The sequence below is a fragment of the Vipera berus genome, assembly GCF_964194415.1.
Source record: "Vipera berus genome assembly, chromosome: 2".
In the NCBI taxonomy this organism is placed as follows: Eukaryota; Metazoa; Chordata; class Lepidosauria; order Squamata; family Viperidae; genus Vipera; species Vipera berus.
Window position 1 is genome coordinate 44,487,189 of NC_138203.1, and position 26,877 is coordinate 44,514,065.

The 26,877-nt window shown below is 38.4% G+C and overlaps 1 protein-coding gene across 3 annotated transcripts in view; it reads right to left on the reverse strand.

Moving 5' to 3' along the window:
- Nucleotides 1-26,877, reverse strand: part of CHD1 (chromodomain helicase DNA binding protein 1) — an 84,110-nt gene that overhangs the window by 37,873 nt on the left and 19,360 nt on the right. For all 3 annotated transcript variants that reach the window (XM_081320547.1, XM_081320546.1, XM_081320548.1), the window contains 6 exons: nucleotides 18,378-18,649; nucleotides 16,120-16,345; nucleotides 9,969-10,069; nucleotides 8,155-8,333; nucleotides 5,400-5,527; nucleotides 3,408-3,624 (listed from right to left, as the gene is read on the reverse strand). In XM_081320547.1, the coding sequence (XP_081176673.1) occupies nucleotides 3,408-3,624; nucleotides 5,400-5,527; nucleotides 8,155-8,333; nucleotides 9,969-10,069; nucleotides 16,120-16,345; nucleotides 18,378-18,649 (1,123 nt within the window). The remainder of the gene's footprint in view (nucleotides 1-3,407; nucleotides 3,625-5,399; nucleotides 5,528-8,154; nucleotides 8,334-9,968; nucleotides 10,070-16,119; nucleotides 16,346-18,377; nucleotides 18,650-26,877) is intronic.

Genomic DNA, 26,877 nt, shown 5'->3' on the forward strand with positions numbered 1-26,877 from the left:
CAATTTGATTAATTTTAAACCCACCAATCCAAACACAAATTGCATATATAAACACATGATAATATATGGAGGAACAGGAAAGGAACACAACAAAGAAATACGATTAATAAACAGCTCTGTTTAACTTCTTATGAGAAAGAAGACTAGGAAAGATCCTTGATAACCCATTATCCATCTAGTGAAGAGATTAGAGTGCAATTCAATCAAAAGACTTTAAAAACAGCAATTTCAGTTTTCTAAAGCTTTTCTCATTATCCTAAACAAATGATCAGGTTGCTCTGAAATTAATAAATGCCAATGAAAATAAACCAAAACTGTATTTCTCTACCAACACCAGAATAAAAAATCATAAAATATGTTGTGATTGTTTTTGAAAACCTGCCAGCTTTGAGTTAATGATTCGGTATTCTCTATTCACCAGTTTTCTTCAAGAGTTGGCATACATAATATTTGAAAATAATATGCAAAAGGATGACCAGGTGATAATTTGAGGATTCTTGCCTCCTTATGCAACATACTTCCAATTGGAGTAGTTGATTTCAGAGAAAAGACTATTAATTATTAATAGGTGTTGAGCTGGAACATTTTAAAGGCAGTTTGTCTTCCCTAGAGGCTTTTTCATGAGGGGTGTTTCTCACAATGTAACTGTTTAAATTATGATTTTGAAATTATAAGCCATCTTTAGGTGATGTCATTTAGGAAGGGAATAATACTTGCCTAAATTACCCTGGAAATCATCACAGATTACTGAAAAGTATCAAATCCGGGATTCTGCCAAAATATTGTCATCAAGGATGATATTATTATACTACAAACCAGTTGCCATCAATTTCCCAAACTTTCTGCCATATTTTTGGTTTTGTGCAAAGATTATTTAGTATTGTAATAAATTTACATTTCTTTTGGGAATTCCTTACATTAGGATCAAAACTTACTAATGAACAAATTGAAGCCTCTTTCATTCCTGAAAGGGGCTCGTTAATTCTTATAAATCTCATTGGAGAAAGCTAGACTTTTTAAAATCTAATTCTTGTAATTTTGGTCTGTTGGAAGTTAGAGGAGGAAGGTGAATCAGGTAAAGATCAATATTATTTTAGGGAAAAAATTGGCTAGATGATCTCATAAGATTCTCTGTTAAAGCATCTGCTAATAGTTTAACAAGGCAACAATTATTTTTAAATAATGTTTTGTTTAAGGTAGAACTACTTTTGAAATAGTAGGAATAAGGCTCTCTGGACTTTAATATAGCATAAAACCAGTGGTGGGATTCAGCCGGTTCGCACCACTTTGGCAGAACTGGTAGCTAATTTTTTGTTGCCCAGGCCCAGAATGGACTTCCAGAAGTGGCATCCAGACAGAGAACCAGTTGTTCACATATTTGAATCCCACCACTGCATTTATTTATTTTATTTTTATTTTTATTCCATTTATATCCCGCCCTTCTCCGAAGACTCAGGGCGGCTTACAAGCTTAGCAGTAGCCTTCATTCTATGTATATGCCTGCTTATTAGGGCTTTCACACACACCCCAAGCGGTATTATTACAAAGTCAGCTTAATTGCCCCCAACAATCTGGGTCCTCATTTTACCTACCTCGGAAGGATGGAAGGCTGAGTCAACCTTGAGCCTGGTGGGATGCGAACCTGCACTAATTGCAGGCAGCTGGTGTTACTTAAGGAGGCATTAGCCCACTGCTCCACCAAGGCATAAAACACAATATCACCCTACTTCCCAAGAAAACATATAATATTAATGAAAAAAAGGATGACAACCTAAATTATTAGGAATTATGAAAGTAGTTCCATATTTACACTGAGAAACAAGATGAACTGATTCTTTAAGAATCTAATCTCCCAATTACAGAGCTATTTCTGGATTATTTCCATGGAATGTCTCATCTTATCACCTGAACATTAAATATTTTGAAATTAAGAGCTCTTCTTTGTGAGCAGATACTTTTTTGTTTTTTACAAACTTTTGTTTATCATTTTAAGTAAGTAGCTTGTCCTCTGAATATTTTTAGTTTGGAAATTTATTTGATATCTCAACAAAGAAAACAGATGAATTTCTGCCCTTTTCTTTGTTCACATAAAAGTTCACTGCTAATTACATGAAAAACTATGTAATCACATTTTTTTAAAAAGCACCATGTATTGATAACTCTTCATTTTGAAAAAGAAGGTATACACACTTAATGGAGTAGATATTTAATGACAGTAAAGTTTTAAATTCTGCTTCCTGTACTTCATATTTTCCATCTTAAAGTAGATACAGTATTAATTAATCTGAAATAGTTTGATTCCTGCCTTGCCTTTTGGCATGAGAATTCATATGTAGAATTCAGTACAGAGAAAGAATTCTAGAATTCTTTCTTAAAACTCAGATCTAAATTATCTGGTGTAAGTAAGAACAATGTTTGGATAGGGCAAGGGTAGGCAACCTTGGCTCTTTTATGACTGGCTCAGGAATTCTGGGAGTTGATGTCCATGAGTCATAAAAGAGCCATAGTTGCCTGCCCCTGGGATAGGGACTAACTTTCTACTGTAGAACTCTATCACACTTTTTCGTAGACTTTTTTTTCTAGCATTTAATGACCCAATGTTGACTCTTTTAGAATGCAAAACTGTATAATGACTTCATCAAATAATTATTACAATGGTTGTAAGGAGGTTTCCAACACAATATCTGTAGCAAGAGACAATGTGCCCAGAGACATGATCTATTGATATCTTTTATATTTTCTTTCCTGTTTTGGTCTGACTATGCCATACACATAGCAATTATTTTGTTAATAGTCACCCCATGCCTCTTTTGAAAGCCCCAGATTTTGTAATTTTTTTTCAAATTTCCAAATGTTCTTGCTTGCTAAAAAAGCTGTGCATCAAGGTATTACCTTGGGGAAAAGAAAAAAGCTGAAAAAATATTACACCTAGAAAAACTAGCTCCTTACATTATATCAAAGAAATATTTACATTTTATCAGCAAAACATTAAATACTATGTTCATGTTCACTTTTAAAGGATATTAGCTGAAAAATAATAATGGGTGAAGTGGCTAATCAATTCTGTCAATGTATTGTTTGTGATAAAACATTTCATTAAGTATCAAATGAAAAAACAAAAACCAGGCTATCCAACCATGGTATCAGTTTTGAATTCTATCTCTAGCTGAGTAAACAGATGTGATAAATACAAATTTCACATGAGATTTATTTCCTATTTTACAGTCTATTTTCTCTTGCTCAAATATCAAACTATTAAATAATGTCACATTTTAATTAATGCCTATCTAAAAATGAATTACAAATAATAAAAATTAACATAAAAACTCTTCAGTATAGATAGCATAGTAATAATAGTAATAATACTTCCAGATGTGTATTTCCCATTAACATACAATTCCACTTACCACATTTCTACTGGTAATATCTCCCAAATAAACTACAGCATTCATCTGGGGAGCCCATATCTCGATTTCTCTTTGCCAAGATGTCAGGGTGGAAAGAGGTACTACCAGCAAGAAAGGTCCATACAACTGATGCTCATGAAATAAGTAATTCAAAAAGGAGATGGTTTGTATCGTTTTCCCCAAACCCATTTCATCAGCAAGAATACAGCTATTTCCCCTGTAAAGAGGCACGAACAAAATAAGTTAAACATCACATACATTCATTATTTCCAATGTATTAGAAATTAAATTAAATTATTATGATAGCATTACCTTCTAAATTTGACTAATATAGTCATTTAAATTTTCACATTTACTTATTTTTATAATACTTATCCATATTTTAATCCACATGGAATCAAGGACAGAATAAAACTCTGAAAAGATTTTTGTTTTACATTTTTAATTGCATAAGCTTTGACAGATTATTAAAAAATGAAACAAGAATCAAGTTACAAAACTACCAATTTACCTTCTCTGCAAAAAAATAAATAAATAACCCCTTTTTGGTAGCCACCTTCTCCTCTTCCCTTCCATTTACGTTGTGTGCACAATTGTTGGGCAAATGAGTACTTTGACCATATCATCATTGTCATGCACAGTTTCCACTTCCAAGCTGCATAAACTTGAATACTTACTGGAGATAAGCATATCAGGTGATGTCTATATGTGTAATGAGGGAGGGTGTGGCCTAAGGAAATCAACACCCTATATCAAGGTGTGCATAATTATTTAGGCAGCTACTTTTCCTCAGGAAAAATGAGCCAAAAAAAAAGATTTAACTGATTCTAAAAAGTCAAAAATTGTAAAAAGTCTTTCAGAGGGATGAATCACTCTGGAAATTGCTAAGATATTGGGGTGTGCTCATACAAGCATCAAATGTTTTGTTGCAAATAGTCAACAGGGTCGCAAGAAACGTGTTGAGAAAAAAAGAGGCAAATTAAGTGCCAAAGATTTGAGAAGAATCAAACGTGAAGCTCCCAGGAATCCATTATACTCCAGTGCTGTCATATTCTAGAACTGCAACCTACCTGGAGTGTATATACTATATATTTATAGTATATACTGGAATATACTATATATTTATAGCATACTTTGAATTTTAATCATTGGAGGTTAGTGCTAGTATGTTGTTATTTTTGATTAATCATTTAACTCTTTTCCTAAAAGCTATTATTCAAAACATCTGAATTTGCCTTTGCTATATAATGTGTCAGATACTGTGTCATTCATACACACACACACACACACACACACACACACACACACAAATTTAGTTAACCACCACGTGATATATTTTCCCTTTTGGTGTAGTTTATTGCTATATAACTGGCTGGCAAGATTTTGATCTTCATGGTTTAATAAGACAACAGTACTTTTCTCCCCCTTTGCTAAATTAGATTATTAAATACATTTTAAAATCCTAAGGAGCAGGGAAAGAATATATTTTATCTGATCCTAAAACTGTACTTTGGGTTAAACATGTACAGAATGCAAGATTCTTATTTCTAAATGTAGTAATGCCCCAATATGCTTCAATTTTGCAAAGTGCCAATATTAATCCTGAAATATCTTTAGAATATAATAGTTATTTTTCCACCTTCAAGTATGGATGGAACACATTTATGCAGATAAGAAAACCAGTTTAGTATAGTGGTTATGGCACCGGGCTAGAAACCATAAGATTATTAATTCTAGTCCTGCCTTAAGCACAAAACCAGCTGGGTGACTGGGCAAATCATTCTCTCATTCATAGGAAGAAGGCAATGACAAAAGAGTTCCAAAACTCTGCAGCAAGAAGTCCAGCCAGTTAAAGACCAAAGTAAATAAATAAATAATTAGGTAAATGAAAATGTCTATGACTCTTATTTTCTCTGTTAGTAAAACTGAACAGAGCATATATATATATATAAATTTTAATATAGTGTTGAAAGATTTTAAATATGTACTTACTTGCACCATGAATGGGCTAACCAATTTAGTCCATTTAATTGATAATCTCTTAACTCTAGGTTTTCATGACCTCCAATGTAATTAGGTTGTTTCTTTAAAGCCACAAATCTTGGTCTTTGCTTCAAAACCTACCAAAGTAAAAAAGAAATATTATTTTTATTCCTCATTTCGCTTCCAACTAAAAACCTGAATTTTATACTATCTGACATTCAAAAACAACAGAAATAATATAAAAATTTCTGAATTCATATTAAATCATATTCAAAAAAAAAAATCCTTGGGTGTAAAAAAGCATAATTAGTTTAGAAAAACACCCAACTATAAATCATTTTGAGCTTGCAACACCTATTCTCAGTATTCCAAACTCAAAACATCACATTCCTGTTTTGAACACTATTGTTTCAAATGTTCAGCTATTTTGGGCAATTGATAAAAAAAATTGTCTTGTACCAGTACTTTGGTATGGGGTTGGCAGTTTCTGCTTTAATTTCTCCCTCTTTCCTGCCCAGGGACAGGACGGAACAAGTGCTTCTACTCATCTGTATTGCCTTTGGCATGTGTATTGTATGTGCGTGTGTGGGGGGGGAGGCAATGTAATGTAATCTGGGGACCAGAGTATTGGAGAAAAATAACAGACAGGTATTTAAACAGTTGGCACAATGAAAAACCATCTTAGGTCTGATTACACTTTGCTGAGAAATTAGGACCAGGACTGCTACAAAGCACTTGAAACTAGATTATGATTCACAGCTGCTAATCATTTAAAATTATCTGGTCCTAAGGCAAGCAACAGACCCAATTTAATTCAAGCATGTAGCTCTTCAGTTTTCTTTTTTACTTTTCAAGCCAATGTAATGGGCACCTGTTAAAAGATGGACAAATCTCATTCTCCTATTATTTTGCTTTTCAGTTTAACCTCTTTAGGACACACTCCCCCAAGCTCCTTCCCCAGGAAGACCTACTTCTTGGCTTGAAGAATGCACATATGATAGGTGATAGGGCTGCTGTGTTTATTGCTGCATACCTCATACATAATTCAGCTTTTGCTTTTAAATGCAGGGTAACTCCACTCGTCCACATTAATTTAGGTCTAATACAGTCAATCTACTCTTATTTCCCCCAATACAAATTCCAATTTGAAAACAGCTATGAGTGGCAGAAATAATCAAGCAGTTAAGAGGATGAAAAATAATGAGACAATGAATTAAATCAAGTTCTACTGGTTACAGGAGATGAAGAATGACTAATGTAAAAAAAAACTTTAAAAAATATGGCACTATCTTACGGCAGCAATGCTGCAAACACATGATAGTGTTGGGAACTCCTGGCCCTAGCCCAAGATTCTTCTGCCTGTCAGAATAAAGTCCCTTTCCCTCTGTCAGAAATCCATTGGCTGAAGCTAAAGATCACCAGGAGGAGCAGTTTCTTGTTCCTGAATGCTAGGCCACAGCTAGGATTAAACAGCTGGTTTATCATTTGGGAATATCACAGGCAGGCTATAAGCCAGAGGTGTCAAACTGCCAGCCCGCGGCCCAGATGCATCATGCGGAAGCGGCGCCCACGCCAGCTCCAACCAAGGAAAAATAGTCGCGATGCGTCGCAATATGTCACGTGATGTGGCGAGTTTGACACCCCTGCTATTAAGATATTTTGTCATTGTCCACAAATTGCACCTGATTGTGCAGGAAGGTCTTACCTCTGAAAAGAACCAAGATCTTTTCACAAGGCACGGAGATTGCCACCAACATCTTACAGATGCCGTAAATCAATTTTAAATCAACCTATCCCTATTACTACATCTTACACTTCAGAAATAATCCATCTAATTCAGGGGTGTTAAACTTGTAACATCATGTGATGTGTCACGACATATTGCGACTTTTTTTTGCCATTACTGGCAACGGGGTGGGCGCGGTTTCGCTATGATGCATCTGGCTGGCAGTTTGACACCCCTGATTTAAATGAATGCCATTTACAAGTACTTGCTCTTCATATGGCTGCAAAAATAAGAGCTGACTGCATATGACACAATATGCCATGTGATTATACTGTATCTTCAGACCCTCTAAGAATGGAGACTCAGTAGCCAAAGCAATTTAATACTAGTATTTAATATTCCTGCTTTTTCCCCTATTTATTTTCCTATTATCTGATTTCTTGGTTAAATAAATAAATTAGCCTACCTATTGTTAGACCTAGGTCTGAAAGAGACGAAGATAATGTTGGTGAAACACGTCCCTTTTCAAGTTTTTTTCACAGAATTTAAATGATTCCATTGTTACCTATGATTATATTTTTGTTTTCAAAAGTATTTTAAACAGCCTCCCTGTTGCTAGTTTTTGCATAAGTTGGTTAACCAGGAACAGTCATCATGGAATGCCAATCTTATGATCCATGATCGAAAACAAGAGTCCAAGGGCTTGTTCTGAGTTGCCATTGTTTACTGTGGATTGAATAGCTATCCCAATGGAATGCGATCAATTTGGAATACTCTCAGGAGGAAAGTTTTGTTTCATACTTGAAATAAAATGCAGTTTCTGTATTGGCATATTGTTATGCATAAAGGCAACCTTGTCTGAATCACCACTTATGATGTGATATGTTTGTTTATCCTAAGGATCACTCAACTCATATCTGATTTATACCCGCCTTTATTTATGGACTCCCATCTGCACAATAAAAACACCAGATATAGAATATTATTTTAAACACTGAATATGATACATTTACTTAAAGATATTTAAATTTTACCTACCTTACAATCTTTAAATGGAGTAGTCTTTGACTGATTTCTACTAAAATACTCATCAATGCGTGACTGGAACTTTTTTGCAATAAGAGCTCCATCTTCCCAGCTGCACTCTGAGTAAGGGAGACCTTGCCATTTACAATAATAATCTGGATAACCTGCTGCTGACTTCTGATTAGAATGGGCTATAGAAAATAAGCATAAAAACGAAAAGCAACATTACCCCTGTTCTTAAATAATGAACCATGAAGAGGTTGTACACAAAACCTGATTCAAATACAATATACGCTCATTCTGTCCTGAAATGGTGCTAGATTTGAGTGGATGTAATTGTTTAACATGGAAAGATTTGCAAAAAGAAAAAAAAGAAAATGGAAATTGTGACCAAAAATGTTTTGTGAGAATGGTTAATTGGTTGGAGATCTGTGAATGGTAGTTAAAGTTGAAACAGCATCAGAGTAGGAATTCGACTGAATGAAAAAACAAGAATGCAAGCCGAAGGGACAACCAGATGATAAGCCTGGGAAAGGCAGAGACAACTTCAGCAGAAAGTACATGGGAAAGGAGATTGTTGGATGATCTCACCCAATGGTTTCATGAGGATGCTAAATAGGTGGGGTGAGAGTTGAACCCTATAGTAGCTCACAAAAAAGGGGTCCTCTTCTCCCCCAAATCAGGACCAAAGGTGAAGTGCATGTAGGAAAAGCTAAAGAACAGGATAGCTTGAATGAATTCAGAAGTAGGAAGAATTGGGTGGACGACAATTATGTCAGTTATAGAGGGCATACAATGCAAAATACTCCCCAAGAGGTGGAGGGTAACAATGGTCTCCACAAAGGGGGGCAGAAAAGAGGGAAAAGCACAGGGAGAAAGGGTTGACTGAGGCCGGAAGAATATAAGGAAGTAAGTAAATTGGTCGACTCCATGAGTTATCAGAATGGAGAATGGAAGGGAGTGAGGAAAGGATAGTTATCAAAATAGTGATATGAGAGGAGATAGGGGATGAGCTGCCCTATTTTAATGCCTCTTCTCTGCACTTCATCTTGGTTACCAAGTAGTGGGACACTGCTATACTATGGGCTCACTATTGTTACTGAATGCCAGGTTTCTCCATAATATACCCTTTCTCATTCAAATTCTGATCTTGGATCAGCAGATAGATTTGGCACGTATTACTGAGATACATAAGGAAGAGAAAGGGAGTGAGTTCCTCTTGGCGATATGCCCATCTGGGTAAAAATAATGCATTAGACATAATCCACAGTAGGGGACGAAGAGGCTGAGTAGTTATTGTCTAGAAAGCTACATATGATCAGATATGTAATGTGAGGATGGAACTATTCAACCACTATCCCAAACAACTAATTTCATAGGGCACTTCTTGAAGATTTTCCCGAATCCCCTGATGTGCATTCTGTAGGATACTTGGTCTGCTCATTTATATCTGGCAATTGACACAATTGCTCCTGAATGGCCTCCTCCTAGTCACCAATCCAGTAAATTTTTGATTTGGCAAAGGCTAAAGATGAGTGCAACCAAATATGGGTTATCAAAATGGGTAAGAAATGTTTAAGCTTATGCTGTGAGAGAAAGTGGTGAAGTAATTATATTTCTCTACTAATACTGCATTTACAAATTCGACAGCATTGTTTTCAGCAAAACCCAGGCTGTAAGCAATTTTTAACAGAATCACTGTAATAACAATGGCTTTTAAGCCTAAGCAAATAAACAAAATGCATTTAAAAGAAATTTAGATAAATATTATGAATTTAAATATAGTTGAATCGTGTATATTTCAAGTTTTAAGTTATATCACCTACCAATAATTCTCTCTACAATTTGATACTGCTTATGCAAATCATCTGTAAGCTCTTGCTGACAGTTGTAGTATTCTACATCTTCTGGAGAAGCATTTTTCAGCCTGGAAAGAAAATATGTACAATGTTAACATCGTTAAAAAAACATTGTTGCTGATTTCAAGGTATGAAAATACTCTAATGAGATGACAACCACCCCATATATGGCTTTTACAGAATTGTGACTTTCGGTGGTTGGGTCCCAAAGGGTAATATGAATAATGTGGCTTCTTGACTTCCCACTGCTATCCTGCACAAATCTCTTCCTTAAATATTTAGACAAAGATTTGGGATAATATGAAAGATTATAATATAATGCCTTTATGTATTATCTTTCTGACAAGATACTAAAATGGTTTATAATTATACAGGAGATCTGTAAAACTCTCCTGCCTGATTTTAAGAAGATCTTGAAAGACAGTTTGATTTCACAAACCCTCAAACCTAGTTTCACCTCCCAGCATCCATTTTCAGGGAAGGTTGTTTCATTTTTTTTTACTAGTTGATCTTTACTATTTTTTTAAAAAAATGTAACCCTCATTTGCTTTGGATTAGCTGTGAAAACTGTAATATAAATGAAGATATTGATTTTTATCAATTATATTATTAGATATAAATAATAAAATAAACAAATTTATAAAAAAGAATAACAAGAAAAAGAGAAGGCTAGCTAACAGTTACTTCAGGACCTGTTGACATGTGCTTCACGGCCTAAGATCTAATCTTTTTATTATACCACATAAACCTTAGTATCAGGAAAGTGAGGACATAGGAAGAACTTTCAGTTGATATCAAGGTATTTAGATCCTACAGTGAGGGAAAAAAGTATTTGATCCCCTGCTGTATGTTTGCTGACTGACAAAGAAATGATCAGGCTATAATTTTAATGGTAGGTTTATTTTAATAGTGAGAGAGAGAATAACAACAAAAAAATCCAGAAAAGTGCATTTCAAAAAAGTTATAAATTGACTTGCACTTTAATGAGTGAAATAAGTATTTGATCCCCTATCAATCAGCAAGATTTCTGGCTCCCAGGTATCTGTAATACAGGTAAATGAGCTGAGATTAGGAGCATTCTCTTAAAAGGAATGCTTCTAATCTCAGCTTCTTACCTGTATAAAGGACACCTGTCCACAGAAGCAATCAATCAATCAGATTCCAAACTCGCCACCATGGCCAAGACCAAAGAGCTGTCTAAGGATGTCAGGGACAAGATTGTAGACCTACACAAGGCTGGAATGGGCTACAAGATTATCGCCAGGCAGCTTGGTGAGAAGGTGACAACAGTTGGTGTGATTATTTGCAAATGGAAGAAACACTAAATAACTGTCAATCTCCCTCGGTCTGGGGCTCCATGCAAGACCTCACCTCATGGAGTTTCAATGAGGAATCAGCCCAAAACTACATGGGAGGATCTTGTCAATGATCTCAAGGCAGCTGGGACCATAGTCACCAAGAAAACAATTGGTAACACACTACGCCATGAAGGACTGAAATCCTGCAATGCTTGCAAGGTTCCCCTACTCAAGAAAAAACATGTACAGGCCCAACTAAAGTTTGACAATGAACATCTAAATGATTCAGAGGAGAACTGGGTAAAAGTGCTGTGGTCAGATGAGACCAAAATCGAGCTCTTTGGCATCAACTCAACTCGCCGTGTTAGGAGGAGAAGGACTGCTGCCTGTGACCCCAAGAACACCATCCCCACCGTCAAACATGGAGGTGGAAACATTATGGTCTGGGGGTGTTTTTCTGCTAGGGGGACAGGACAACTTCACCGCATCAAAGGGACGATGGACAGGGCCATGTACCATCAATTTTGGGTGAGAACCTCCTTCCCTCAGCCAGGGCATTGAAAATGGGTCGTGGATGGGTATTCCAGCATGGCAATGACCCAAAACTCACGGCCAAGGCAACAAAGGAGTAGCTCAAGTAGAAGCACGTTAAGGTCCTGGAGTGGCCTAGCCAGTCTCCAGACCTTAATGCCATAGAAAATCTGTGGAGGGAGCTGAAGTTTTGAGCTGCCACATGTCAGCCTCGAAACCTTAATGACTTGGAGAGGATCTGCAAAAAGGAGTGGGACAAAATCCCTCCCACCAAATTTGTAATGAGAATGAAACAGGATTGTATGACTCTAGATATGGACCAAAACACCACAATATATAAAGTAGAATGTGTGGGTAAGAGTGTGTGAACATCACAGCTAAGGAATTTCTTTGAAAATAGCAGGTATGGAGGTTAACAGTCATGGCTAAGGGAAAGGACAGGCTGTGAAGATTATATAACAGACAATACACATGCTGAGAACCTGTTACTTACTGCTACAGTAGTCAGTTTCATAATTAAAAATGTGCACACAGGCTAATACATTGGCACTGATGGTTAAATTGGGGCAGGGGAAAAGAAAGAGGCAAAGTTCTGGGAAAACGGGTGGTCAGACTTGTCAGATATGGATTGATAGTGGCTGAAAGGGGAGAGTGCTGGGAAGATAGTTGGGTTGGCACAAAGGCCACTTGGAAGAAAATGGGGCGACATGCACAAATCTTGACTTACTCGCCCTATAAAATAATTCCAGAATCCCTCTGGATTTTGTTTCAGTTAAAACTTTTTGATTTACACCAGTTTAGTTGAGTGGCTATGGCACCAGGCTATAAACCAGGAACCTGTGAGTTCTAGTTCAATCTTAGGAATGAAAGCTGGCTGGATGACTTTGGATCAGTCACTCTCTCAGCCCAACTCCTCTCACAGAGTTGTTGTTCTAGAGCAGTGGTGGCGAACCTATGGCACGGGTGCCAGAGGCGGCACTCAGAGCCCTCCCTGTGGGCACCCCCACCATGCCTCAGAGGTGGCAACTGTCCCTCTTCAACCAGCTGCCCCCCACAGGTGTCCCTCCCCACGAGCGATATTGAGGTGACCACACCCACCACAGCCACGCCCACCTGGCACCCAGCGATAAATAAGTGGGTTTTGGGTTGTAGTTTGGGCACTTGGCCTCTAAAAGGTTCGCCATCACTGCTCTAGAGTAAATAGGAGAAGGAAGAGTATTCACCACCCTGAGTTATTTATAAAACTAATAAAGGTGGGATTTTTAAAAAATCTAAAAACTCCTGAAACAACTAAAATGTCTGGGGTTTTGTTTCTGCTGAATTCAGGCTGACCCAACAATGCTTCAAGCAGAATTTCTGGAATCCATGATTTGCTTTCAGTGTTTTTAAAAGTCTATGGAGATTCTCAGTCATCCAGGTCACAGTTGTCCTAAAGGTGCTTTTTCAAGAGGCAACTGGACTTTCTTTTTTGTTTTTTTTTTTAAAAAGATTTTCTATTTCATGTACACCCATAATTGGAATCTTAGTCACATTTTAATGACTATGCATAACTGAGCCAGAACTAAGTTATATTTAATATCTTTTTTTCATACAGTTAAAAACAAGCCACCATCTTGCTGTAGACTGAAGTCATCTCATTTTTATAAAATGAATCTTTTCACCAACATATTATAACTTAGCCAACCAAGTTTAGTAAATAGTACTAAAATAGTAATGTTTACTATTGTTAAAAAAATCAACAATGCATTTTCCAATAATATTGCACAGCTAATATTTCAGCTGTACATTTCTGACTATAAAATTTTCAATATTAATTTTTACACATTTTGTGCAACATGAATCAATGTAAAGAATTATTCTCTTATTATTTCCTAATGCAGACTATGGCAGGAGATATACTGTGCAACCCTATATGTTCATAACTTCAGCAGAATTGTCTTAACAGATTCCACTTTATTAAATAGCTTTTTAGAATAATAACATATCCCTAAGTGTTCAGTAAAGATGATGGATATTTATTTTCATCTAATATGTTTAAAAATATGGTAAAGCTGTATCCCTCTAAAACAGGGCTTTTCAACAGGTGGTACACATACTGCCTCTGGTACTTTGCCATGTGGCAGGTGGTATGAGACTGCTAGCCAAGCGTAGCAAGGGAGGGGAATGAGCCAAAGCGACCCAAGCCTGAGGGAGAACCAGCTGCAGGACTGTCTGGGCTAGCCAGAAGCCCAGCTCCAGCTAATTGGCTCCAGCTGATTGGTGCTTCCTGAAGCAGCATGGAGCTGGAGGTAAACTGAAGAAAAAAAAGGGGGGGGGAGAAGAGAGGCTATAAAAGGAAGTGGATTGGGCGGGGAAAGGAAAAAAAAGACAACAGGGAAAGAGAAGGAGAGGTTAGCAGGCAAGGAAGAAACAGGGCCGGAGAAGCAGCAGCAACTGTTGCTGGAAGAAAGGGTCCCCTGGTTTGTTTTCTCCAGCCAGGAGAATGCAATCAGTGCTGATGAAATGAAAAGCCGGCATGTCAGAAAGGAGGTGGATTTATTTAGTTCTGGATCAGCTAGCAGCTTGATTGGGTTACCATAAGGATTTTTTTACAGAGTTTTGTAATTCAGAGGCTCCTTTGTGTGCTTTGGTTATTGGAATATTTTAGTCTGTATTTTAGCAATGAGTCCAAAGTGTTTAATCCCTTTAAACAAATGTAATTAGTTTTACCCCCTAATCTTGTCTGTCTATGGCTTTTAGAAAGTTTCCTTTGACAAGGTAAACAGGCTTAATTTTAACTGCAGGAGCCTTTTAGTCCCAGATTGCAACATTGTGACAAGTAACATGCCTGAGGCAGCTTAAAGGAAAAAAAAGCAGAGTTTATGTGTTTATTTTGTGAGCCTTTCTTGCTTTGCACTTGATTCCTGTGTCTTTAAGGGTACAGGGAAGGGATGGGGGGGAGGGTGCATTCTTACTACACTGTGGAAGCAGAGCTAAGAAGCACCGACCAGCTAGCTCAGGTGTCTACAAACTTAGCAACTTTAAGACCTGTGGACTTCAATACCCAGAATTCCTCAACCAGTCATGATGGCTGAGGAATTCTGGGAGTTGAAGTCCACAAGTCTTAAAAGTGCCAAGTTTGAAGAACCCTGAGCTAGGCTGGTAGTGGTGCATATTAATAAACATGGATAAATTCATCATACATTTGTCAGTGCAAAGGGAAAGTGATTCAGCAAAGGAACAGCCACCCAAGAAATTAAAACTGGTACTTTTTTTCCTTTTTTGTACAGTTTGTAATATTTTATTAGATTATAGAATAAAATACAAAAGCAAATAGTAGGACAGTGGGGAGGAAAAAGGGGGGAGAAGGGAAAAACAGTCTTCCTCTGTTGCAGTAGAAGGAAGCATTAATATTGAACATGAACTTTTGACTTTTCAATAATATTATAAAATAGCCATTTTTATAATAACAAATGAATCTAATCAGTAAAACCCCAAATCCCTGGCCCCTCTTTTTTTAGTCATCAAGTTTTTGCTACCTTGCTAAGCACTGGTGGTACTCAAATATTGTCATGTCCGAAAAGTGGTACAATCTGTGAAAAGGTTGAAAAACCCTGCTCTAAAGTTTAATTTTACGTGGATTTACAGGGATTCCTTGACTTACAACCATTTATTTAGCAACTGTTCGAAGTTACAATGGCACTGACAAAATGTCTTATGACTGGTCCTCATGCTTATGATTTGTCACAGCATCCTTATAGTGACATGATAAAAAATTGGCAATCAGCATGCATTTATGACAGTTGCAGCGTCCATGGCCACATAATCAGTTTATACTGTCCTAGTCGGCTACCAAAACACAAAATCAGTGAGGAAACCATTGATTCAGTTAATGACTGTGTAATTCACTTGACAACATTGGCAAAAAAGTCATAAATTCAGGTGCAACTCATTTAACAACTGCTTTGCTTAGCAACAAAAATCTGGTTTCAACTGGGATTGTAAGTCAAGGACTACTTGTATTATTATTATTTTTTACATTCAAATAAAATCTATTCATTCTTCTGCTTAACCAGGGGTAGGCAACCTCGGCTCTTTTATGACTCATGGACCAACTCCCAGAATTCCTGAGTCATAAAAGAGCCAAGATTGCCTATCTGTGCTAAACCAATGAAGATATCCTGAATTTGGCGATCAAGAGTACTGACATACCTTGAATTTGAAAATGTAAATTATTTAATTACATTTGCCTTATATAACATGCAAAGTATTATGTTAAAAATATGTTATGATAATTTGCAAGCACTCACCAACGCTTAGTTTCCTGATCCTTTTTCTTATAGTTGTCCAGTTTCTTCATTCCTCTAACATTCTGCTGCTTTAGAGTTTCTTCAGTTTCCCAGGTATTATGAATATGGGACCAACCTTTCCATTTAATCAAATACTGCATATCACCAGGTTCTTTTGATTTATCATGTCCTGCATTTGGATCTCCATCAGCTTCAACTGCATAGATAGTGGTTGTAGCACCAGTTGCTGAGAAAAATAGTCATAGTTTTAAAAAACTGTACTATTATTAGATAGAAAAATATCAGATGAATTTAATGTAATCATATGATGCAGTGTCAAATTAAAAGTTTCACAAAAATAATATTATTCTACCAAAGAATTGACTAATGTAATTTCAATCAATCTAAAACAAACTATAGTGATTACTGTAAGATAACCAAGTCAGGACCTTGGACTAGAGATGCTGATTAGCTGAAGTTTCCTCTTCATGATGGGCAATCATTAGCATACAGGTAGATCTTGCTTACTGATTGTCTTGTTCAGCAACTGTTCAAAGTTATAATACTGATGAAAAAATAATTTTATGACCAATGCTCAGGTTTACACCCTTTGCAATGTCAGAATCACATGATTACCATTTACAGTTAATACACAACATCTGTGCCTGCCCCTTGCAGAATTGAGAAATTGCAGAGTAAAGGGTTATCAAGAAAGTAATCAGGGCACACAACAAAAAATACACACTGAAAGGTAGCAGCCATGAGTAGGCTCCGGGCTGAGAGCTGCAAGCACACTACTCAAACTGCTCATTGTATTCCCCATTGCTTGCTTGCTTACTTGCTTGTGATCCCTTCTCAAATCTCTCCACTCCGAATGGAGGGGGAGAGGGAAGAAAAAAGCAGGTCAACCACACAGGAGAGATAAATCATTTGATTCCCCCCCCCCTTTTTTCCCCTTCCTTGCAGAGAGGAGAAAATGCTTAAACAAGTGGGGAGGAGACAAGTAATAATATCTCCTCTGTACCTTACTTGTTTTTTTTCTTCCTCCCCCTCATACAAGTGGAAAGAGTAGAGAGGAAGAGATAACAAATGAGTAAGTAGACACAATGAGGAATACACCAGTCTGTATGCATGGCTGTTTGTGTGCCTTCTTACTCTCTGATAATCCTTTTCTCTCCAATAAATGTAAAAGGAAAAAAATCCCTTCTTGCTGACCATTCCAAAGGGTGGGAGAGTGGAAAGGAAAGAAGTTACCATGAGATTCCCCACTTTGCAACTGCTTCACTTAACAACAGAGCTGCTGCTTTCAATGGTGGTAGTTAAATAAGGACTATCTGCAATTAGAGATACATTGTGTGCCAAATGGTTAAGTGCTATCTGCTGTATCTCTGTTATCTCTCAGAAGTTCTCAATGGAGATTTTCACCTTCTCATGCCTGGCATTTAACAGGGAGCAGCTTAGTTGTGTTTTAGATGCCCCACCCCAAGACTGCTTACTTTAACCATGTTCTCCTTGGAAAGATAGATAGACTGACACACACACCCATACATACAAATGCTTAGTTGTTTAATGTTATCCTAATCACTAGTAACTGATTATTCAATCCACGTATTCAATGGTACAGTTCCTCAACAGAAGAGTACAGATAGTCCTTGACTTACAATTGAACCCAAAATTTTCATTGCTAAGCAAGACAGTTGAGTTTTGCCTGATTTTATGCCCTTTCTTGCCACAGTTGTTATGTGAGTCACTGCAGATGCTACGTTAGTAACCCAATTGTTAAGTGAATCTAGCTTCCCCATTGACTTTGCTTGTCAGAAAGTTACAAAAGGTGATCACGTAACCCTAGGACACAGTAACTGTTATAAATACATGCCAGTTGCCAAGCATCCAATCATATAACCACGGGGATGCTGCAATGATCTTAAGTGTGAAAAACAATAAGTCTCTTTTTTCAGTGTCATTGTAACTTTGAAGGTCACTAAATGAACAGTTGAAATTTGATGACTACCTCTATACCACATAGTATACAAATAATGTCTAAGTGTCCTAAAGAAAATAAGTCCTTTTTATCAATAAAATTAGTAAACCACGAAACCCTTTATATCTTGTTTTTTTCCAGTTATTTTACATAGAAAAATATGTATTTAATGTTATTTTAGGATACCTCGCCATATAGCCTCGAGATAGTCTATAGCCATTCAATGTACACTGCAATAAAATCAAAACAAAACTATAACAATTATGAATACATTTTATTAGTGTAAATTAAAGATTACCTCCTTTTCGTCCAACACGACTATCCATAAATTTTTCAATTGTTTCAAATTCATCTTCTTCAGGTTGTGGGACATCTTCTCCACAGACTTCTAGGAGATCATCTGAATCCGTCTTTGCTTCTTCAGCTTCTTTATAACTAACATTTACTGTTGCCTGGCGGCGAGAACCTCTTTTATCATAATCATCATCATCATCATCTGATGATGATGATGATGAGTCAAGTTGTCTTTTTTTCTGCACTGCAGTTTTCTTTCCACTTTTCTGTTTTATTCTTAAATAATAAAAATAATAGAAAAATAATTTTTCAAAATATTCTCTAGTCAATGCCTGGGAAAAATGACTGATGAGTATTCTTAGAAAACTGTGAGCTGTACAAATATTGAGATTTTTTTTATAAATTTCTTGAATAAAAACTTGAAAACTGTAAAGTATTAAAACCAAGCAACTTCACTGCTCTATCATCCGCTCACATTTTTTTTTCTTCCTGTACAATTTCAGCCCATTCATTTTCACATGGAACAGGACATAGTACTGTATTGAAATAAATGAGGAATGTAGTTTGGATGCTGAATAATGGATAACCTACCTATCAAAGTGATCCAAACACTGAATGAATGAATGAATGAACCTTTATTGTCAAAGTACAACCATGTATACATTGAGATTGGCTGAGCCTCCCTTCGTGCCCCCACCCCACAGCTTACAGTGACACAAACCCTCCATCTTATTACACCGTGTGAACTAATTGCACAACACACCGGCCTCGCAAGTCAATTATGCATAAAGTTTATAAAAATTATTTCCCGTTCAAAAGTCTAACAGCCCATGGATAAAAGCTATTTTTCAGCCTGTTGGTGCGGCTGGCTATACTCCTATATCTCCTACCCGATGGTAGGAGAGTAAAGAGATACCTTCCAGGGTGTGAGTGATCCCTGAGAATTTTCCTCTCTTTCAAGGCAGCGAGCCCTGGCGATGTCATCCAGTGGTGTCAGGGGACAGCCCACAATGTCTTGTGCTGTGCTCACCACCCTCTGTAATGCCTTCCTATCCGCGGCTGTCAGACCAGCATACCAAACCACAATACCATACGAGAGGACGCTCTCTATAGTAGACTGGCAAAAGAGGGTCATAAGCCGTTGTTCTACCCTGTTCTTCCGCAAGACCCTGAGAAAGTGAAGCCTCTGTTGGGCCTTTCTGGCCACCTGGGTTGTATTAACTTTCCAGGTCAGATCTTCGCAGAAGTAGACTCCCAGAAATTTAAAGGAGGAAACTCTCTCCACACAATCCTCCCCGATGTAAAGTGGGGCAGGTTCCTCCTTTTTCCTCTGGACGTCTAGCACGATCTCTTTTGTCTTGCCGATGTTCAGGTGCAAGTTGTCGTTAACAACACCGTATGTGTTAAGGAATTTGTTGTGCAGAGGTCTCCTTGTGCTACCAAAGAGTTGCACAGACAAGGAAGGGCACTGAGAGCAGTAAAAATCACACACAGAAATACACTGAGTTCTAAAAGCAAAAAGTATTTTACTTTGAGGTGGTGTAAAAACAAAAATGCACAGTCAAAAATAAACAGTCCAAGTCATACACAATAGCAACAGTCCAAGGAGTAATCCAAACTACAAAGTCTTCTTACCGGTCCAGAGGTCAATACACAGTTCAGGTTTACAACAGTAGTAAACCAACAGCAGAGCAAAAACAGTAATAGTAGAGATCAGTGAATTCAGAGAGAGAGAGAGAAGCTACGTACCTAGCTTCCTCTTATGGCCATGAAAACACTTACACACCCATTGGCCAATTAACTTCTTAAAGTCATAGCATTATGGTTAATATATTTTCAACCCAACATTGTAGGCTAACACCATATGCCTAACATTCTCCCCTTTGGGTAGAATAATATATAACTCTTACAATCTTATGCACATTCTTTCACAATTAGCATTGTGTTTCACAGCACTTTGTACCTTCGTAAAATGGTCTGCAATATTTACATCAGATGGACAATACTCTAACTGTATTAATTTATCTTTGACACATTGTCTGACATTTAAATAACGAAGATCAGTATGTTTAGATCTTGTTCTTACTGCAGCATTATTAGCCATCTTTATCGCAGCTTGATTGTCCTCATATACAATGAATGGATCATTTACATTTAAACCCATATCTAACAATAATTGTTTGTACACTAGCAGTTCTGTACATAACACTGATAGACATGAAAATTCAGCCTCCATTGTAGATAAGCTTATGTGTTTTTGTCTAATAGACTTCCATCCAATCAAAGAATCACCCAACATTACAGCCAACCCTGAAGTAGATTTACGAGTGTTTGAATCAGAGGCAAAACTCGCATCTGCATATGCAGTAAGGATTAACTCACGATTTGGCTCTAAATATAACGAGTAGTGAATAGTTTGCTTCAAATACCTTAATACTCGTTTAGCTGATTGCCAGTGTCTAACAGTTGGATTATTGTTGTACCTAGCTAATTGATTTACACAGTAAGAAATATCAGGTCTAGTCCAATTACTCAGATACATAAGACTTCCTATCAAAGATTGGTACATAGTCTTATCAAATACAGGACTCTCAACATTAGTGTCCTTAAAATCCATAGCCATCGGAGTTTTTGCTGGTTTACACATTTCCATGTTGTATCTCTTTAATAACTGAGATATTTTACTGGCTTGCGACACCTTAAAACCCCTATTTGTTTTCACAATATCTAACCCCAAATAGTGGCTAATTTCTCCAAGATTTCTAATTGTGAATTTATTTTGCAATCTTGAAATGATAGTTTGTGCTTCTAACTCAGTTTTTGTTATTATTGCAATATCATCTGTGAATAATAAAATAAAAGATAATGCTCCGTTGTGTTCTCTTCTAAACAAACAAGGATCAGCATTACTGGCTACAAAACCTATTGCACTTAACTCATTAACTAAACATGTATTACACTCATAGCCTGATTGTTTCAATCCATAGAGGCTTTTCTTTAATTCCCAACAATCATGGTCTCTATCACTGGTCAATCCTGGTGGTATTCTTAAATAAATAGTATGTTGCAATGGAGCATGTAAATATGCAGTTTCAACATCTACATGATTAACCATATATTGGTTTTTAGCCGCCCATACTAAAGCTGCTCTTAAAGTAGTTGCCCTTAGACTGGGTGCAAACACTTCGTCATAATCCTCAGTAGTTTGGGCAAAACCTTGTGCAACCAAACGTGCCTTATGGGTTATAGTTCCGTCTACACCCTTCTTTATTTTATATATCCATTTACAACCTATAGCTTGCTCACCAGGTGGCAGTTTTGCTTTCACATAAACCTTAAGATTCTCCAAAGAATTCAACTCCCTGTTCATTGCAGCTTTCCATGATGCTTGTTCCTTTTCAGGATACATCCTGATCTCATCATAGTTAGATGGCTCTACACTAACTTGACATACTATACTAGCTTCATAGCGATCAGGTGGATGTCTGATACGCATTGAACGCCAAGGAATTACAGGGCTTTGAGTTTCTGACTCCTTTCCTTCCTCTGATTCATTTTTTATCTCCCCTATCTCCTCTTCATCTTTTATATTTACAGGAGATGTATTATCATTACTAGTTACGTTATCAGAGGAGTCCTCAAACACTAGAGGATCAGTATTAACAGTTACTTGCTCTAACCTATCCCAACCAACGTGCTCAAGGAATTTTGCACTAGCACTGTTATATACATTAGTTGTGCCTCGTTCCCAGAAACGATAGGATCTGTGATTAGCTTCATAACCTACGAAGTATAATTGCCTAGCCCTATGTTGGCCTTTACTCCTGAGTTGTGCAGGAATGTGGACCCAAGCTGGGGTGCCAAACGTGTGCATGTAATCAAGGTGTGGTCTTCTACCATGCCATATAGTATATGGTATTTTACCAGTAGAAGTATTAACAACTATATTCAGAACATGGTTTGCACATTTTGCTGCCTCCCCCCACAGTCTATCTGTTAAGCCTGAATCTTGTAACATGGTTCTCATCATGGCTTGTAACGTTTGCCCACGTCTCTCAACAAATGCATTATGTTGTGGCCTATAAGGGGCTGAACGTTTATGCTCAATGCCAGCTGATTGTAGCATATCAACAAAATACTTATTTGTAAATTCAGTACCATTATCAGTAATTATGCACTGAACCTTTCTCTTTGTTTTTCTCTCCACGAACTTCAGCCAGTTTGCAAATTGTTGGAAAGTGTCTGCCTTTGACTTAAGCAGATAACAAAAACCATATCTAGAGTAGTGGTCCAATATACTTAAAACATAACATGACCCTCCTAAACTTGGTTTCATGGGTCCAATTAAATCAGCAAACACAACTTCCAAAGGTACAGTTGTTTTGAAGCTGTTTATCCTGTTTGCCGGACTTGCCTTACTCTTTTCCTGATTACAGGCATTGCAATTCAAATACTTACTACATGGCTTCAGTTTAATTCCTTCTACTAACTCAACTGTTTTACGTAGTGAGTTAAAGTTTACATGCCCTAACCGCCTATGCAATAAATGTATACATTCATCATGTGGCTTCTTGTTCTCACATATCGAGTTAGCTTTAACTGTACTAACCTGGTTACTTGTGAGAACGAATAAACCATTTTTCAAATTAGCAGTTACACAGGTTCCATTCCTCTCAATAGTGCATTGCTCCCCTCTGAATGTTACCACAAACCCAACCTTAACCAATTCCCTTACAGATAACAGGTTGAATCTTAGCTTAGGTATATATAACATAGGTAACTGTTCATTAATGCATGGACAATAGGAATTACCTTCACCAGAGGCCTTCATCCTCCAACCATTGGCCAGTGAAACATATTGGTTGCTGTTTTTCATATTAACAAACCTCTTTTTCTCTTTAGTAATGCATTGTGAAGCCCCACTATCAACAACCCACAATTCATTATTTCTGGATGTTGATTCACCAGAAATAGCCAAACCAATGCCCTTCTTAGCCTTCCCACTGCTATTTACATTCTGTTTTCTACCCTTTCTACAGAATTTGGCTATATGCCCTCTAGCCCCACAAGAATAACATTTCTTGACGTTGTAAGCAGTGGTGAATTGCTGCTTCTCTCATGGCTGTGTTTCTCTCAGCTGGTCTCTGTCACGCCTCCTTCTGGACTCTTCCAGCAGTCTCCCAGTAATGTTAGTCAATGTCAGTTCCTCTCTGGTCAGGACTTCCAAAGAAGAAACATACTCATCATAACTCTCATCCAAAGATGACAGAATAATGTAGACCTGATGCAACTCTGAAAAAATCAGCTCCTTTTCATGAAGCTCTTGAAAAGTTGCCTTCATGTAATTTAAATGGGTCAGCATATCTCCATTCTTCTGCAGACGAGCCCTAAACAGCTTACGTGTAAGGTGTATATGTGCACCCACACTGTCACGAACATAAAGCCTTCGCAAAACATCCCAACACCTAGCAGCAGACTCCTCACCACGAATATGGACAAGCTGCTGGTCATTCAGTGTTAGTCCAATAATGCAAAGAGCTTTCTCATTGCTACGTTTAAAGTTGTCTAACTTCTTTGCATCCTCTTCGTCATCTGGATCCCAAGCAGTAGTATCTGGTGGGTTATTTACAACAGCCCATAGTCCTTCCTTGCGCAAAAGCAAGCAGCATTTTGTGGACCAGGAAACATAGTTTGTCCCATCCAACCGGGTTATCCAGGAGATGCCTGACAACAGTTCTTGTGCCATTTTACACCAAAACAACTCAGCTAGGAATACTGTGTGTACTTACTCTCAGTACAGGCCTGGGCCCATAACCAGTGTTAAGGAATTTGTTGTGCAGAGGTCTCCTTGTGCTACCAAAGAGTTGCACAGACAAGGAAGGGCACTGAGAGCAGTAAAAATCACACACAGAAATACACTGAGTTCTAAAAGCAAAAAGTATTTTACTTTGAGGTGGTGTAAAAACAAAAATGCACAGTCAAAAATAAACAGTCCAAGTCATACACAATAGCAACAGTCCAAGGAGTAATCCAAACTACAAAGTCTTCTTACCGGTCCAGAGGTCAATACACAGTTCAGGTTTACAACAGTAGTAAACCAACAGCAGAGCAAAAACAGTAATAGTAGAGATCAGTGAATTCAGAGAGAGAGAGAGAAGCTACGTACCTAGCTTCCTCTTATGGCCATGAAAACACTTACACACCCATTGGCCAATTAACTTCTTAAAGTCATAGCATTATGGTTAATATATTTTCAACCCAACATTGTAGGCTAACACCATATGCCTAACAGTATGGATAGTTTTTGTACCTCCACCCTGTATGCTGTCTCATCCCCACCTGTAATAAGACCCACCACGGTCGTATCATCTACAAACTTAATTATTGCAGTAGATGGGTCACATGATGTGTACAGTCATATGTGTACAAAGAGTACAGGTAGTGGCTAAGCACGCAGCCGTGTGGCGTGCTGGTGCAAAGCTTCAGGGAGGTGGACAAAGCAGACCCGACCCTCACTGTTTGTAACAGGTCCCTAAGAAAGTCTTGAATCCAATCGCAGATGGAGGGGGAGAATTTCAAGTCAGTCAGCTTCTCGATGAGAATGCTCGGCAAAATGGTGTTGAAAGCCGAGCTGTAGTCAACAAAAAGCATCTTGATGTAACTTCCAGGTTTCTCAAGATGACTTGCTACAGAGTGTAAAGCAGTAGCTATGGCATCGTCTGTCGACCTATTCCCCCTATAGGCAAATTGATGTTTATCAAAATCCAGTGGATTTCTCTATAGCATTTATAATGAAAAAAAGCAGCTGGAAACTCAACTATGATGTTCCATGTGCTCCCTGGAATGTTTATTTATTTATTTATTTATTTATTTTATTGCATTTATATACCGCCCTTTCCCTGAGGACTCAGGGCGGTTTACAGGGAGTTAAAAATCAAACATACAAAAGTTAAAAGCCAAGTTAAAAAATATTAAATCAACCCTGTGCTATTAAAAACCCCAATTAAAATAATTTTCTCCTCAGCCTGGGCCCGAGAGCTCGAAGAGCCAGGTCTTCAGGCCCCGGCGGAATGATTGGAGGTCGGGGGCAGTCCTCAGCTCCACCGGCAGCTGGTTCCAGAGGGCAGGCGCTCCCACTGAGAAGGCCCTATCCCTGGGTGTCACCCGCCGGCAATCTCTTACCGGCGGAGCCCTGAGCAGACCCTCCCTGTGGGAGCGCACTGGGCGAAGGGCGTTTGAAGCCGGCAGCAGGTGTTCCCTCAAGTACCCCGGACCCAGGCCATGTAGGGCTTTATAGGTAATAACCAGCACCTTGAATTTCACCCGGAGGGCAACCGGAAGCCAATGCAGCTCGCGGAGTAGAGGTGTTACATGGGAGTATTGGGAAACCCCCATTACAACTCGCGCGGCCGCATTCTGCACCAGTTGAAGCCTCCGAGTGGTCTTCAAGGGCAGCCCCATGTAGAGAGCGTTACAGTAGTCCAAACGGGAGGTCACAAGCGCATGAGTAACTGTGCGTAGGGCGTCTCGGTCCAGATAGGGACGCAACTGGCGCACCAGGCGAACCTGTGCAAAAGCCCCCCTGGTCACGGCTCCTATGTGATCTTCAAAATTGAGCCGTGAATCCAGGAGGACGCCCAAGTTGCGAGCCCTATCAACGGGGGGTAACACCTCACCCCCCATCGTTAGAGGTGGAATAACTTGGTTAACCCGAGATGCCGATATGCACAGCCACTCAGTCTTGGCGGGATTGAGACGAAGCCTGTTTCTCCCCATCCAGACCTGGACCGCCTCCAGGCACCGGGACATCACGGAGAGGGCATCACTGGGTTGGTTCGGGGTGGAAAGAAAAAGTTGGGTATCATCAGCGTACTGGTGATACCCCACCCCGAAACCACGAATGATCTCGCCCAGCGGCTTCATATAGATGTTGAACAGGAGAGGCGAGAGAACCGACCCCTGAGGAACTCCACAAATGAGAGGCCTCGGGGCGGATCTCTGCCCTCCTGTCAACACCGACTGCGAGCGGCCCTGGAGGTAGGAGGAGAACCACCGTAGAACGGTGCCTCCCACTCCCAACCCCCTGAGACGCCGCAGCAGGATACCATGGTCGATGGTATCGAAAGCCACTGAGATCTAATAGGACCAGGACAGAGGAGCAACCCATGTCCCTTGCCCTCCAGAGATCATTCACCAGCGCGACCAATGCCGTCTCCGTGCTGTGTCCGGGCCTGAAGCCCGATTGGTACGGGTCCAGATAATCAGTTTCCTCCAGGAACAGAGGGAGCTGATGCGCCACCACACTCTCAATCAATGTTAGATTAATATATCAACTATCATTTGGAACCAAACATGTTATCCTGACTTACAAATACACTGTAATGTATAAAAGCAAATTAAATTAGGAAAATGTCAGATTTGGCTGGCTACTCAGCAGTAGCATCTAGAAAATTATCAGAATTGCATGCCCCAAAGTTCAATAAGCAAAAGCCTAGATTCATAGC